Consider the following 16,684-nt stretch of genomic DNA (forward strand, 5'->3'; position numbering starts at 1 on the left):
TTCAAGCAAATTACTGTTTGGGAACTGTTGTTCTGCTTTAGTGAAATAGTCAATAAAATATTAATCATGTACCAAAAATATTAGATTGACAAATATTAATTGTTTTTTCAAATTTCATTTCTTTCATATTTTTTACACAAATAGGATGGGGAACAGTTGAACTCCCGAAGTCAAACTGGCTCAAGTCAGTTGATCATGTACTCATCGTACCAAAACAAGTTTAAGTTATGTTGCCCATTCTACATGCATTATATTATTCTTGACTGTTTAAAAAACGAATTCTGACAGTACAAAATTTTGTTTTTAAATTTGGGTGTGCTCCTGCTGAACTTGAAAAACAGACATAGCCTGTCCTATAATCATAAAACCAAAGCATCTTTTTGTTTATAGACAGGGTAATGCTGAACTACATAGTAAACACAGAAATGGAGAAATTGTTTCGGTAAAATTTGGTTACAACAAACTTCAAGGGACTGAAAATTTATTCATTGTTACAGCAATTTTGTTGTAAGGGGCTGTCCATAAATTATTAACACTTCATCTCATCCCCCCGCAATGTCACATGTCAAGACATGATTTCTACTTCTTTTTAACCCTTACCTCTCCCTTGCTACACACTCACAATTCCCCCCCCCCCTCAAAAAGTGACATTATTTGTAGACAACCCCTTTTGGAATTCAAGCATTGTTATTGCAGATAAATGTGTCTGAACATTTATTATATGAGGCAGTGAGAAGCAAAGGGATGTAAGTGGACTTTTCAAAGTTTCGAGTTAAACACATTTAAAGTTCAGATTGTAGGTAGACTTTCGTTGAAATTTTTTTCTAAATAATGCTGTATAGAAGCATCCACCAGAACTACTAGTACCATCTCTTGCCATAAAACAGAAGAGAGGATCTCCTACCATTTGTACTGATTATATCCAAATTTTTAATTTTGGCACTTACATCTCGTCTTCTCACTGTCTTCTGTTTTATTGAAACAGATTTCCTTGCATTGATTTTGATATTTTACTGTATGAGATTAATGATATTGTATGATTGTTTAGATACAAAGAAAGGAGTGAAATAGAAGCTCTACTGTTCTCCATTCAAACGAAAATGAAGGCCCTGGGGCAACCCCTCTATGTCCCTCCCGAAGGCCAGTTGGTGCATGACATCGAGAAAGCCTGGGATGAACTCGAGAAAGCAGAGCACAGGAGGGAAGTGGTGCTGAGGGAGGAGCTGCTGAGGCAGGAAAAGCTGGAAAATCTCGCCTACCGATTCGAACGAAAGGTAATTAAATTCATAAGTGGGCTGTAATGTGAGCACACATTTGATGAAAAAATGATGCAGTAGCACAGCCGTAAACAACCCACCTTCCGGTTGGGGTTTTTGATTAAAACCGTCTTCATGCACCTAAACTACCATATTAGGATTGTCAATATGTGTTAAAACGTAGTCCAGTTTTGGCCAAACTCACCCCTATGGCTGTACCACTGAAATGATGTAATAGCAATTTGGGTAAAATTGTAGGCTAAGGGTACATTTGCACTTGGTGACTTGTTCTATTTCCACTTTACTGAAAACAGAAAAATATTGTTTATGTGGGCTGCATTTTTGCTCCTCATGCGTTAATTTTACGTTTTCATTCAACTGTTAATGGTCCACTTGGTGGAATATTTTACTTTTTAATAGAGCTTCTAATGTTTAAATTAGTTGGCATAATATTTTGTGTCTTAATTGCACTTTTAATACAAATACAAAAGTGGCAATCAGCCACGGGCTCTGGGCCTAGCTAAGCTGGTCCTGGTCAGTTTATAACTCCTCAACGAAGATCAGTGGTCCTTCTAAAGCAATATATCCCCTTGCTCATTACAGCCTCTTCCGGTAAGCTGTTCCGAGTGCCCATGACCCTACTTAAGTAATATTTTTTCCTTATTCCCAGATTATCATGAGAGTTTGATAACTTAAAAGTTAATGTTATTTAAAGTCTTGTTTCATTCTTTTGGTAGATTATTTTGCTTTTTAGTGGAGAAATTTTTCATTTGACTGATTATTTTGATTTTAATCTAACTTTAAATCTTGTTTACTGGCTTAATTTCTTTCAAAGTAACTTAAAAAAAAAACAACAACGTGTGGTACAGTATGGGAACCCTAATCCAGACTCAAAAAATCATGAACCTCTCCTGTTGTGCGCCATCCGTCAAGTTCTAAATCCTGGTTTCGCTCTAAATTTCTTTTATTTTTGATCAATCTGATTGAAAGTGTACTTCATAATGCTAAAAGAAAAGTTGGAGATAATTTACAATGGCGTCAAGTCCATGGATATTGCTTTTTATTATTATGCAAGGTACCAATCGATACAATAAATAAATCATATTTTCACCAAAAATAATTTAGTACTTTTGTTTAGTAAGTAAGCTTTGTATTGCATACTTATGAAAAGAAAAAAAAGAATTATCGTTAACCAAAAGTAGATGTTAAAAGATTGCTGCACATTTGCAGCAAGAGGCATATTTATGCAAAACATGTAGCATCGAGAAAATGTTTAAAAAAAGGGGGGCTGAACTGGAATTGCCAATTGTTAACAATTGTGAACTTTTTAAACTGGGGGAAAAAAGAAAAAACAATTTTTTTGGGGATTTTTTTAATATTATTGAAGTGAAAAAGTTCCGCATTTCAGGTCTTCCGGATTTTATGATTTTGAAATTGGGGTCATACTGTATCACCAAATAGTTTCTGTGTATCTATGAGCAAACATGGTTTCTCCAGTCCAACTACCCCAGCCAGATTTGTACTTTGTCTTTAGAATTGTTTTGCACATGGAAATAATCATGTGTGAAGGACTTTGGTTTATAAATGTAGCTCTTGAGTTGAATGAGTTGACAATTCTTAACATTCTCTAAATTCTGCCCAGATATTCTGCCCTGTTCCCTTACCATTAGTTTCTTATATTAATATTAATTTGGTCTATTTGTTTTTGCACAGAGTGTTGTTCGAGAGGGCTATCTAAAAGAAATGATCCAGGTGCTTTCCGACCCAAGGTATGGCAGTAATTTGTCTCAAGTAGAAGCTACTGTTAAGAAACATGAAGCAATCAGTGCAGATATCCTTGCTAGGGTATGTGTAGTTTCTAAATTTTCTTCAGTTAAGTTTATTGTTTTGTTTTGTTTAAAATTGGGTTTTCATTTATTTTCATTTTTAGGAAGAGAGGTTTAAAAATTTAACTACTATGGCAGATGAGCTTGTAATGGAAAATTATCACAGTAAAGAACGAATTAAATTAAGGTGAGTTTTTTTTTTTGGTGTAATTTCTCTAATTGAGTTCTGCTGTTAAAATATTTTCTTGATTTGTATTTGGTTAAAACATTTATATATTAGTCAATGATTTTAAAAATATATGCCTTTTCTCACACTTTATGGAGCATTGGAAACTTTGAAACTGAGTCCAATTTTATGGAAAACCGTTTCAAAATATATAGTAGTTTTTTGAAACTTTTTAATCCATATTTGATGTTGCTAATGAATGTGAATTGTGCTATATTTTTAAAAATTAAAGAGGAGGAAAGAAAAAGAATTAATTTTTCCACCCAGAAACATACACACAACTTGATTAAGGGGTAAATAAATATTTTTAGTGCAGTGTAACATATTTATGATATAGTTGTTTAACAATATGTTTTGCTTAAGTGCGCAACTTAATTCTTACATTTCAAATTAATTGTATAAGGTATGCTTTAAAGTAATAATCTTTCATCTTTTCGGGAAAAAGTGAAAATTGTAGCAATTGATTTTTGTTTTAAGATCCCCCCCCCCCCCCATATGTATTATCTGGAATTTTAAAATATCTGTCTTGTGTTGGAATCATGTAATTATAACATTTTAAAACAGGGGGTTTTGCTCATAATATTCCTTACAACTATTCGTAAACTTTTAAAAAATATAATGTAAATTATATCATCTGATTTTTTTTTTTTTTTTTTTTTGCATATAGAGAACAAGAAATTATGCAAAGGTGGCATTATCTCTTAGAACTTCTAAAGAAGCATCGTTCAACATTGACTAATCTAAGTAATTTAATGACCATGCTCAGAGAAATAGACACCATCACAGCTGAAATAAAAGAAATGGAGGTAAGATTTTCAGTTTTGCCCTTTTCCGGTCCTGGGCAGAATTGCTTTTAACTGCCCTATTTGCACAGTTAGAGTAAGAGCAAAAAAAAAAAAAAAAAAAGAATTTTTCCTGGTATAACAATTACACCAGCTACACGGTAAAATTGTTAAACTAACGAATTGAAATTTGGTAAAATAAGAAAGAATTAGTTGATTATCTCTCAGTAATTTCATGTTCAGAAATTAATACTCATTATTTAGTTTAGGGTGAAAAAAGTAAAAGTTTCAGTTTGCAGCCAAGATATTTAATTATAGAATCAGAAAGTAACATTTGCTTTTTGAAAATTTTAGTTGGTTTGTGCCTAAGTTTCAATTTAGATCAATTTTTTATATTGTTTTTGTTTTCTAAAATACCCAATTTTTGAATCCTAATAGCCTTAGTATTTAATACAATTTTTAACACATCTTTTTTTATTTTGCTAAATAGTACATAATATTTCTAAATTTGAAAACTTAAGAAGGGAAATTAAGCTTCTTTGAAATGAATGTTCGTGCAATGATTTTGAGCCATTTAATGTTGTTAAATGTTTTGATCTTTTATTTTTCAGGGTAGTTTTTATACCGAAGATTTGGGCAGGCATCTTCTATCTGTGGAAGATTTACTTCAAAAACATAGTCTTGTGGAAGCACACATTGCTTCTCAAGGAGATACCATACGCAAGCTCAACAAGCAAGCGCAGAGCTACATCGATGATGGCCACAAAGAAGCTCCGATTTTGCAGAAAAGATTGAATAAGTTGAATTCTGAATATGATAAGTAAGTTATAAAGTTTTTATAGAGCCTTTTGAAGTGTTGCCAGGACCGGATTTAGGGGATAGCAGGCAGGGCTACGGCCCAGGGGCCTCCGCACCAAAGAGGCCCCCCATAATAAAATTTTCACAAAATATCCTAACTTACACGGGTCAGCAAATTTTATGTTTTTTCTCCCAGACATTTTTTTATAAATTTCTACAAAGACTATAACATTAAGTTATCAGATTTCGCAAATGATTGTAAATATCATATGAAAATAACCTTAAAAGTACATAACTTTTATAATGAAATGTATGTTTAGATATAAACAAGAAACAGTAATTTTAATTCTATAAATTATAATAACAATATAAACAAATAAATAGCAGCAACTTCAGGATGTATTTACTATTAAAGTGCTTATATATCAAAGTATCCGATATTTTCAAAAATATAATGATCTTTTCGAACCCTGATTTGGGGCTTCCACTACTTCGATGCTCCGGGGCCTCCACACTTCCAAATCCATCCCTGCGTGTTGCCTGCCATCCCTGTTTCCAGTTTTTTGCGCCTGTAATGTCTTAATTTAAATGCATTCTATTGCTTGAAACTCTTACTGTCTAAAAATCAACATCCATCAAAATTTAATTATAAAAAAAGTAATGTAAAAGAGTAAAATATGATAAAATAATTATCAAATTCAAAATATAAATTCATCTGTATCTGTTGAAAAGCTTTAATTTTCTGTTAACTTTCAAGTTTCATGTAGGACAATTTGAAACTGAATTCAAACAAGAAGATCAACAACTTTGAAGTAACTTGTATTGAACTCTCTCTCTCTTGGCCAATTTCATTCTGTACAAATCATAGCGAAGTTGGCAGTCAATATGTTGCTTATTGTTATAAGATTTTGTGTAAAAAAAGGTGTTTAAGAAATTTTTCAACACAGAAGAATCATTGCACAATATACAGTGACTATTAGATTTATACATTTTGAATGAATGGCATAGGTGTTTAAATAATGAATAGGTCAATCAGTGACAACCATATTGTGAAAGCTGTTATTTTAACTAAAATGGGGTAGTTTCCAAATTTTTTTTTTTCTGAAAGCATGTTTAAAAACGTAGGATGTCCACTTTTTAAATTATTTGCTTAAGTTTAATATTTAAAAGAAAATACCAAAATCGGTGTGCTTTCATTGTTTATATTTGATGATGTAACAAATGAGGAAATGCCATTCACTGTTGCCATTCACAGAGCAAAATATTAAATTTGCGTCTTTACTCACGTGTATTGGCAACAATAGGGTTGATAGCAAGTGTAGAGCGCAATATTTAATTCGTTTCTTGATTATCATTACGTGGAAATGCTGTAGAAAGATGCGCCAAAATGCATCATTTGGGATGTCATCAAGACCACCCCTTGTTTGAAAAATCAGACATTTAAAAAAATTAATTAAAAAATAACTGTTGGGAAAATTCTGGGCCCATGTTATTATTTTTGCTTATTCTATCAATTTCAGTGACTAAACTTTTTGACTGAAGGAAACAACCCCATTCCAAACATTCTGCGAAATTAATGAAGTTAGCGGAAAAACATTTTCGAAAAAAAGAAAGAATGCGTTTCTATAAAATTAAGATTTTCAGCAAAACTAAATTGATAGAAAATGTACGAGGAAAACAAATGAAAATTCAGATTATTAGATTAAGAGTGCTTCTCCATTGAAAATACTAAGTGAAAATTCATTTTTTTTTTGTAAAAAAGTGGTTTTTAGTAGAAACATTTGGTGGTTTACTTTTTTTTTTGGAATGATAACCATGTGAAAAATTAACTCTTTTTTTGCACTGATATTTATGAAGGAATCAGACTAGTTTTGGCATTACGTTTTAACCAAAATTAAAAGACTCAATGGTGCAACAGCCCATGGGGTTCAAGGCCTACTTTGCCATCTCAGTTTCCTAGGCCGAAGGCTCTGGAGTGCAAAAGAAATGTTCCAGTTTGGTGGTCAACCGAACGCTGAACCCCATTGGTTTAGTTCCCGAGCAAACTGCGTACTCATTTTATTGGCCCACTGAAGGAATGAAAGGCTGAATTTGACCATGACCTAAACCTGAGAATCAAACTCGGGATTTGCTGCGTGGAAGCACAAAGCTCTATCTCTGAGCCACTGGGTTTTGAAATTAATAGGCATGCTCTGTCAAAATGTTACTGTGTTTTCTAAGAAAATACAGTTGGACCCTGATTTAACAAATTCATCGGGCTCAAAAGTTTTATACATTAAATCGGAGTTATTCGTTTTATTAGGGTGAGATAAAAAATTTTTAAAACTGCACTTACTTTATCTAAAACCCCTAATAAGCAACTGAGCAAATATATTCATAATTAGAAAGTGAAACTGAATTAGAAACTTTTTATCCAGCATTTCACGACTTATTACACACTAGTTAATATGAAATTTAAAACTATTGAGTAATAGATGTTTGAAAATTTCCTTAATACTTGACTTGAAATAGTTCTCTTTCGTCTTTATGGAGGGAAGAAAATTCTGTATCATTTGCAGCATGCTCTCATGAAATATGTTTTTACAGTTTCCATCACTTGAAAAAGTAACAGTTTTAATGGTAGTTTCATTATCGCTTTCTGCATCAAAATCAACATTCGATGGTTGCCCCTTCGCCCGTCAAAAATTGCTGATTGATTCCAAGAAAAGTCGTTTTCTATTTCGGACAGTATAGATATAACATTCGGAAAACAATCCGATATTTCCTTACTCAAATTAACAAAAAAAAAAAAAAAATATATGCTGTTAAAATAATTCAATTCAGGGTTTATTATTTGGTGAATCAGGATTTTTGCCTTCATTTAGTCAGGAAAAAAGAAAAATTCGTTAAATCGTGAAATTCGTTTAATAGAGGTTCGTTAAATCAGGGTCCGACTGTAGTTATTTCTGCAAATGTTGGTTTCCCTGTTTATTTTTGAATGATGTAGTTAAGTGACAAAACTTTTTCAGCCTCGTGAATCTGTCTGCCGGTCGCCGTACTAAACTGGAAGAATCTCGCACCTATTACCAGTTTGTGCAGGACCAAGAGGAGGAAGATGCCTGGGTTGTTGAGAAACAGTACATTTGCAAAGCTGTTGTGCCAGGGAAGGACTTACAGGGAGCTCTGTCTTTACAACAAAAGCACAAAGTAAATACTTTTAGTTGAATATACTCTGCATTGTGTGCAAAATATTTCTTCATCTGAATTATAATGTGTCCATGTGTATATTTTCATTTTGTATCTTGACCAGGGACTGATTTACGACAGGGCATTCGGGGCCCGGGCCACCAAAGGAAAGGGGGCACCAAATTTCTGTCATCATTTTTTTTTTAGGGACCAGTGCTCGGGGCCTCTAACTAAAGGAAACAAAAAATTTTCGTCATTTGACGATTTTTTTATTAAATGAAAGCATATTAGCCAATTGTTGAGAAGAACGATCATTTTCGCTATTGAAGAGAATTAAGTGTCCTTTGCGTACTCTTATTTCTGATGGTAAATTATCTTTATTAGCTCTATTATCAATAGAAGGAAGTTTGACCTAAAACTTGATTATGAGAACATTATAAATGAATTTACTACAAGAAAACAAAGGAGAAAATAGATAAAGAATCATTGATGCGCAGAACGCACATCATGATTTACGTATACCATTTGTATCATAGTTTTTCTATCTGCAACTGTAAAAAATTTTCTAGCATGAAAACCATAAATTTATTTTAGATTTATAATAAATGTTTTTTTTACAAAATATCTTAATTATTAACTTTTTTCGTATGAAATCGATATTTTTAAGTTTTCTTTCTATCAAAATAATATCCAACACTCACCTTAATATTTTTCTGTGGGGGGGGGGGGCACCATATTTGCCAGTGCCTGGTGCACCCAGGTGTGTAAATCGGGCCCTGATCTTGACACTCACAAAATCCAAAATTTTGAAAAATTGTTTTCTGTGAAAGGAATTTTGTACAATTATTACGTTCTGATTACATGTTTCAGTTAACTGTTTTAGTGGTTGGAGTTGCTCCGCTTATGTCTGATTTAGCTGGTAGTGATTTCCCATAAAATATTGTGTTTTTTAAAATATTGAAGAGAAGAGAGCAATAAGAGGAAGAAGGGGGAGGATTTTTAAAATATTTTTCTTTCCACCATATAGGGTCGTTCTTCAAGCGAACAAATTGAGATCAATTTGAGAACAAATAGAGCTTCTTAATAATTTTGGCCATTCATATATCATATGCATATTTTTATATTTTAATGTTGATTAAACTTATTTATTCAACTGTTTTGAGTGTTTTTTCAGTGAAAGTTATACAAGGAGCAATTTAAAACATACAAATCACATGAAATGATTACTCTGAATTTGTGCTGTGATAAAATTGAAAATGTTTTTTCTGTATTTTCCTGTTGTTGTACTGAGTATAGTTGTAATTAGTAAAAATGTGTATGGTAAAATATATTTCCATGTAACAACATCAATGCTCATTTAAAAAAAAAAGGTTTTTAGTTGGATCTAAGGATAATTTTTTATGCTGGTACACTTAGCTTGTATGCTTTTGAAATTTACCAATGTGCTACATGCTATAAATGTAATTGTAATTCAACCAACTTGCTCTTTCAGTTAAACTGAAGTCATAGTGATATTTGTGCACTGTTATTACCACATATGCGTCTGGTTTGGGACTGGGTGTAAAAATTCTGGAGTGGTGATGGCTATCCACTAAGAGTGGTGGGAAGTCGCAAGATATTTGCGAATGGGAGGGGGGGGGAATGAATTGACCTAGGTCCACAAATGGCGAGGATCTATTTTGCCCCCACATTAGAAACGAAGAGGGGCATAAATAGTTAGAACTAGTCTTTGGTTATAAGATAAATAAATACCTTTGTGCTGAATAGTAAAGTCAGAACAAACAACGTAAGTAGAAGCACACATTTGTAAATTACAGCAGACACGTGTTTCGGCGTTACAGGGAACGCCTTTTTCAATGCAAAAAATAATGAGCTTATGGATGAAAAGACATCCGACAAAAGCTTTTGTCGGATGTCTTTTCATCCATAAGCTCATTATTTTTTGCATTGAAAAAGGCGTTCCCTGTAACGCCGAAACACGTGTCTGCTGTAATTTACAAATGTGTGCTTCTACTTACGTTGTTTGTTCTGACTTTAGTCTTTGGTTCTTTTTTTTTTTCCTCATTTGATTTCAGACCATGAGATCACTTTATTGTAAATACATAAATATTGAATTATGTATATCCCTTCTGATTTTCTTCTATTAGTCATGCTAAAGCATTAATGTTGAGTAAATATTGACGTATTTCTACTTTTTGATGAAAAAAAAACTCATTTTGAAAATTGAAATTCAAATTCACTCCTTTCAGGCTTTGGATGTAGAAATCAATGCTCGGTGGCCACAAATAAAAAAGGTTATGGAATCAGGAAACAAACTGAAGACTGAAAAGCATCCAGAAAGTGCTGATATTTCGCTGAGAATCGAAAGCTTGAAGAAAAATTGGGACAAACTTCACGAGCTTTGGACAGCAAAAGCAAAGCAACTGGAGGATGCCTCTTCTGCCTATCAAGTAAGCTGTATTTTTACCGTATTATTAAAATGAACCTAAAACTGTAATAAATTATTATATTGGATTTTTGTTTTTTTTTTAGATTTTTGTACCAGGGTTTCTGCTAGGGTCGCATTTTTTGCAGAATGCGAAAACAAAGCAATGCATTTTCGCTTTTTTGCTCAACAAAAAAGCGAAATAAAAAATTCATTAAAAAAAAGAAAGAAAAAATGTATGATCCTAGAGAGAGGAAGCATGCATGACCGTAATCAACTTAATCTTTTTAAATCTTAGCTAAGATGATTAAACAATTATTAAGTTCAAGGAGACTTTATCTTATCCGGCATTATGTCCCCCAATAACTACTATATTAGGAGGAGGGTTTGCAACGTTCTAAAGACCAATCATGTTGTTTTCTTTTTTTATTTTGCGTTAAAAAAGAATAACTGCTGTACTTATTTCTTCAAACATGTCACAGATAAAATAAGAGTTTTATTTTCAACTGGAGACTAAACACACTGAGGCATATGTAAATATATGAGAATGTGTAACATTTTAGCATTTAGCTAAAATTTTTCCCTCAATTTTAGCTTTAATGCTAATGAACTTTTGAACCCAGCTTTTACCCTGTTTTGTACTTTCTTTTGATGTGCACAGTTTTTAGAAAATAATTAATGCTCCTTAATGTGTATGGAGGTGTAGTATTAGAAGCTTTAAAAATATTTCTCTTTTTGAGGCATTCTTTTAAAATGCCTAAAATATTTGGTATTAAAACATCTGATTAAGGAGTGGGGTATTGTACATAATATACTGCAAGAAAAACTTAAAAAAAAAAAAAAACTTTTTTTCAAAATTTATTGGGGGGGGGGGGGGGGGGGGGGGGAACCAATTTTGAAACATGTAAAACCTTATTTTTTGAATGACTGTGGTAGCTTGCTTCAACTATGGAAGTATAAAAATTTTTACTGAGAAAAGAATAGATCTATTCAGCTGTCAACATAGGCTGTAACTAAAATGACACCATTAGATAGTCTAGCAATTGCTTATTAGCATATTCAATTTTTTAACACAAATATTAAATTTTATCAAGTAAGTTCAATTTTCCTGACTGAACATATAAATAGATTACAATGTGAAAATTAGCAATAATAAATAGTAGAAATTATTTTTTAAATATATTTTACTGTTTATTTATTCACAGCATTATTTATTAATGGTTATTACAAATAATGACTAATACGAACAGATTCATGGATTTTTGACATTTCCTATTAACCAAATTCAATTGTATACCATGTGCAAAGTGCTACTATTTTTTCTTTCATTAGTCCTTAAATATGAAACTGATTAAAGTTGAGTTTGATAAGTTTTGCTAACTGGTTTGAATTCTGTTTCAGTATCAAGCAGATGCGAATGAAGCTGAATCTTGGATGAAAGAAAAGAGACAGTTAATGTCCAGCACTGATTATGGGAAAGATGAACCAAGTGCTCAGGTAATTGAGATGCAATATAAAAAAAAAAAGAAAGAAAAGTCCAGAAATATTGCTAAAATCACCTTTAAAGCCTGCAATCATAATCTTACTTTGAAAGTCCATTTACTGACCTAGTAGTTTCCCATTCAATTGTTTCTAACAAGGTTAAATAATTAGAATCACCACATATTGAGACTGATTTTTCCGTAGTTCAAATAGCTTTCGTGAAAGCACACATGCATTATTTTATTACTTTTCTTCGCTTTTTTTCCCACCAGACTTTTTTCTTGTACAACTTTCTTTTTCAATTCCCAGCTTAAGGTTACAAATATATAAAACTCTCTTTGTGTCTAATGCATTTAATATCTTTGGAGTGGTACAAAATGCATAGAAATGCGTCTTAATGTCATCAAGTAGCAAGTAGGCCAAAGTATGGAGTTAGGTGTACTATCTATCTCCACCTCAGAGCCAGAACAACGTAAGTCACATTATTACAACTTTAGAGGAGAGAGGAAAAACTTTTGTCTGACGCATGCAAAAGATTGGACGCACGTTCTTTTAATACTGGTAAAGAATAAATTTTTTTTAATTTTTGGAATGGCATTCACATGGCTCGGTATGGAATGGGATTCTACATACAATGTACTAATAAATGAAAAATAGCAATTTGTGAACTAATGTTAGTCTGGCTCTTAGGCACAGTCCTGCACTTTGGAGCTGCAACCTTATAGGAAACCGAGAATTTTAGAAATAGCACGTTCCCCCAGTTAATTATGCTCCCCCCGACCCACCTGCCCAATTTGTACATGCACAAAAATATTCATATTAAAATTGATATTTTCTAAAACTACAAGTGATTTAAAAAAAATGAATTTCAAATTTTTCTAATCCTATAATATAGCAGTTGAGGACAAGGGCGCCCATATAGAAAGGCAAAGGGGGGGAGGGGGCTCAAGCCCCCCTTAGGAATTAGAACTTCCTTGCTTTTAGTACTTTTTTCTTTGCAAAAATATAAAAACATTTCTTCACCAGCCATTAATGAATAAGTTATTAAAAATGTCAAATTTTGATAACTCTAATCTGTACTGAAATTTGTTTCCATTAGGAAAATATCTGAGCCCCCCCCCCCCTTAAAACTTTGCATATGGGCCCTTGGTTGAGGATCATCATGTTTACCAAACAGAAGTGTACGTTTGCAGAAATTTATTTCGGGAGTGGCACAAGCCAAACATTATGCAAACTTTCCAAGTTTAAGTCTTTTGATCCAAACCCCTCAGGAGAATAGCAACTCCTGATCCATCACTCCCAGAGAATGGTTTAGTATGTGAACATGGCAGACTCTCCATTTACCAAATCCAAAGCCTTACCAGTCAGGCCAGCATCACTTTGTTGATATAATTCTGCAGATTGGAAAAAAAAAATATTCTAGATTTTACTTCAAAAAATATTTCATTGATATTAATACATTTTTTGCTGGCTCACAAAGTGTTTAATTTCAGTTTGCCACATTGGCCTTTACATGAGATTGAGAATAAAAATGTGTTAATTAATAAGTTTCCAAATCTAAAGTTGATAAACTGAATATTTATGAAAAGTGAATTGTTTAATATCTTGCATATGTGATTAAGCATCCAGGAAATGAATAAATATTTTTCAGGAAAGAAATAAATTCAAGATTTGCATATGTGAATTTATTTCTTTCCTGCTACAATGTTTTTTAATTCAATCTAGGCTCTACTACAACGACATGCCCGACTGGAAAGCGAGATCAAAGCTTACAGCTCGGACATCGAGAGATTAAATGAACAAGCTGAACTGATGATTAAGTCTGGAATGGCCACATATTTTGTAAGTGTTCGCTTCCTGTGCAGAATGGGATTGCTCATTAACTTAACCAATATTTTCTTTTTTAATTAGTTTTTCTGAATTAGATGGATGTATTATTCAACATCTTCATTTCATTTAGTTATCCGAAACAGTCCAGGAACCGGATGCAGAGGAATGGGTGGAGGAAGTCGTGATTGCGCCCGTCGATGAATGGGTCGAAGAAATTTATGAAAAGGAGGTCGTGAAAGAAGTCATGGAAGACCGAAAAATTCCTCAAGTTCGTGCTATGTACAAATTTTCGGGGCAGGATATAGAAATTGATAAGGGTGAAGTAAGTTATTAATTTTTTGTTGTCAATTTTAATGCATTTTAGTGGCTATAATTTTTTTCCCCCAGTGCAGAATAAATGCGCTGAAAATTCCCATTTTTTCTGTTTTGGAACAGCTATATATACAGATGAAATTCAGGAAAATAGTTGACAGCCTTCATGAAATTTGTCAAAGATAGGCAACAGGGTTGCCAGGTGAAAATTCTGGAAAATAGCTGCCACCTTTGAAATTAGCCAAAATAGCCAACCCGTAGGAAAATCGCCCTTCCTTTTAGATACAGTGAAACCTGTGTATAGCAATACTGTCTATAACAATAAACCTGTCTGTAATGATATTTTTCTTGGTCCCAACAAAATTTTAGCATAAAAAATCAAACTGTCTATAACATTATTTTTTTAGATCCCAACAGTATCGTTGTAGACAGGTTTTACTGTATTTTGAAAATCTTTAGAAAGGGATTTACTTTTCTAAGCTAAATAAAAACTCAGAAGAGCATAAAAGAACAAAATCATAAAAAAAAGAGAAACAAAGAGTGAAATCTGTGACATATGATACCTCTACTTGTGGGAGACTTTCAATTTCATGTTGGTGAAGCATTTTCCCAATATTCAGAATCTTGGCTAAAATGTGGCAATAAGCAATTAACTCTGGTAACTTAAACAGCCAAGTGTACTAGTTTTGTTGGGGTAACCCTAAAAATAGGAGACTGAAAATTTGAGACTTTAATATGATTTTTTAAACTTTGTATTGGGACATTATTTTTCCTATGTATGATAAATATTAATTGAAATGTACACGCATGCTTTAAAAATGACATAAAGCTATTTGGAACGAATTGCAATTGCTAAAAAAGTCAAATCAACAGTTTGGCTAATCCTTTTGAATTTTTTCTTGCCAAGTGTCATCAAGAATAGCCAAATCGGCTAGTATTAGACAAACCTGGTAACCCCCCTTTTTTTTTTTTGGATCAAGTTACTGGACTTATTGTGTATGAGCAGCAATCATGCTCTAATATTTTGTTAAAAATAAAGTGCTCAAAATTAATAATTTTGTGCAAAACTGCTTCAAATAATGAGCAATACCGTATTTTCCTGCATATTATCTGTGGGTGGCCTATAATCCGCAGGTCTTAAAATCGGCCTGAAGAAGAAAAAAAAGCTTCGTATAATCCGCGGATAATACAATGTAAAAAAATAAAGTTTGAATTTAACAAACCATTTGAGCAACTAAACTAAAAACATGAAAAGGTAATTACTTTGAAGGCATAATCAAAATTAATCTGAAATATAATCTATATATAATGATTTCTTCTTGAAATCAAGATTGTAGTACACTAATTACTTGAAAAACAGAGTCAAGACAAAGGAACAAACTGTCTTATCTTGTGCAAATGGCTTTCTAATTCACTGTGTTGTTGGTTATTTTACATGGCCTGAATTGCGTAAGAGGAACATTCAAGCAATGTAAAATAAACAACATTCAATCGGCGTACAGTCTCTATTGGTGAATCGGAGCCTTGGTGTTAAGAAAAAAAGCACAGATAATCCGCGGCAGCGTATAATCCGCACCTCATAAGCTGCCTTTTTTAACAGATAATCCCTGGATTATACGCAAGAAAATACGGTAGTCTCAAAAGTAGTGTTTAATACTCCTAACTAAATTACCAGCGATATTTTAAGAAATTGTATTATGCTGTGACAGAAAAATCAAAGTATTTTGCCTGTGTTTTTGCCATTATCATTAGAGAAAAGAGTGCAAACCAACTTTTTTCTATTCGAAAAGTTAAAAAATAACCTTCACGCACGCACACACAAAAAAGGAAGTTATATAATGGACGCTGGTTAATTCAATCAGTGGTCAATTGAATCAACCACTTTAATGAATCAAATCATCAAAAACGGAACAAAATCCTGCTTTATTAAATCAGCCACTTTATTTAATCAAAACTGTTTAGAACAAATGTGATTCATATAAGCGACTGCCACTGTATATGATTAGAAACGTTTACAACTTAAAATGCCATGCTGCTTAAAATGCATGCTACTGCCATGCATTTGAAAATTGTGAAAAATATTGTTCTTCAAGAAATGTTCTGTGCTTCTACATTTTTCACTGTGACTACTTGGTATCATGTTTGAATTGCATATATTATGTGTGCATGTGTATAGTGTTCTCATAATATGGTTACATATTCACAACTTTCTTGTTAGGTGATGATTTTATTGCAAAAGACAAATGCTGATTGGTGGAATGTACGTAAAACAAATGGCCATGATGGTTTTGTCCCCGCAAATTATGTTACAGAAATTGAACCAAAGGTTGTACGGAAGAGAAATCAAAAAGTGGTCAAAGTACCTGAAAAACGAAAAGTTAAGAAAACAGTTATGAAAAAACAAATTGTGAAAAAGAAGAAGCAACAGTTGCCATATAGTAAGAAACTTTTTTACTTCATTAAACATTACAAATGTATTAAAATGCCTTCATTCTGTGCACCTGTGATAAAATAAATAATGTTTTAATTTTATCAATAGAGTACTTAAACAATGGAACTCTGTTAGGTGTTGCTTGCTGAAG

General features: G+C 32.7%; 1 protein-coding gene across 1 annotated transcript in view; it reads left to right on the plus strand.

Annotated features, from left to right (window-relative positions):
* The window catches only part of LOC129226616 (spectrin beta chain, non-erythrocytic 5-like), a 130,930-nt gene that overhangs the window by 12,255 nt on the left and 101,991 nt on the right, over positions 1 to 16,684 (plus strand). Inside the window, exons 8-18 of the mRNA XM_054861245.1 lie at positions 1,049 to 1,274; positions 2,970 to 3,101; positions 3,187 to 3,269; positions 3,976 to 4,114; positions 4,702 to 4,910; positions 7,897 to 8,074; positions 10,303 to 10,503; positions 11,880 to 11,975; positions 13,686 to 13,802; positions 13,921 to 14,112; positions 16,321 to 16,540. Of these exons, the coding sequence (XP_054717220.1) occupies positions 1,049 to 1,274; positions 2,970 to 3,101; positions 3,187 to 3,269; positions 3,976 to 4,114; positions 4,702 to 4,910; positions 7,897 to 8,074; positions 10,303 to 10,503; positions 11,880 to 11,975; positions 13,686 to 13,802; positions 13,921 to 14,112; positions 16,321 to 16,540 (1,793 nt within the window). The remainder of the gene's footprint in view (positions 1 to 1,048; positions 1,275 to 2,969; positions 3,102 to 3,186; positions 3,270 to 3,975; positions 4,115 to 4,701; positions 4,911 to 7,896; positions 8,075 to 10,302; positions 10,504 to 11,879; positions 11,976 to 13,685; positions 13,803 to 13,920; positions 14,113 to 16,320; positions 16,541 to 16,684) is intronic.

Source organism: Uloborus diversus, chromosome 7 (genome assembly GCF_026930045.1).
Source record: "Uloborus diversus isolate 005 chromosome 7, Udiv.v.3.1, whole genome shotgun sequence".
Taxonomy (NCBI): Eukaryota; Metazoa; Arthropoda; class Arachnida; order Araneae; family Uloboridae; genus Uloborus; species Uloborus diversus.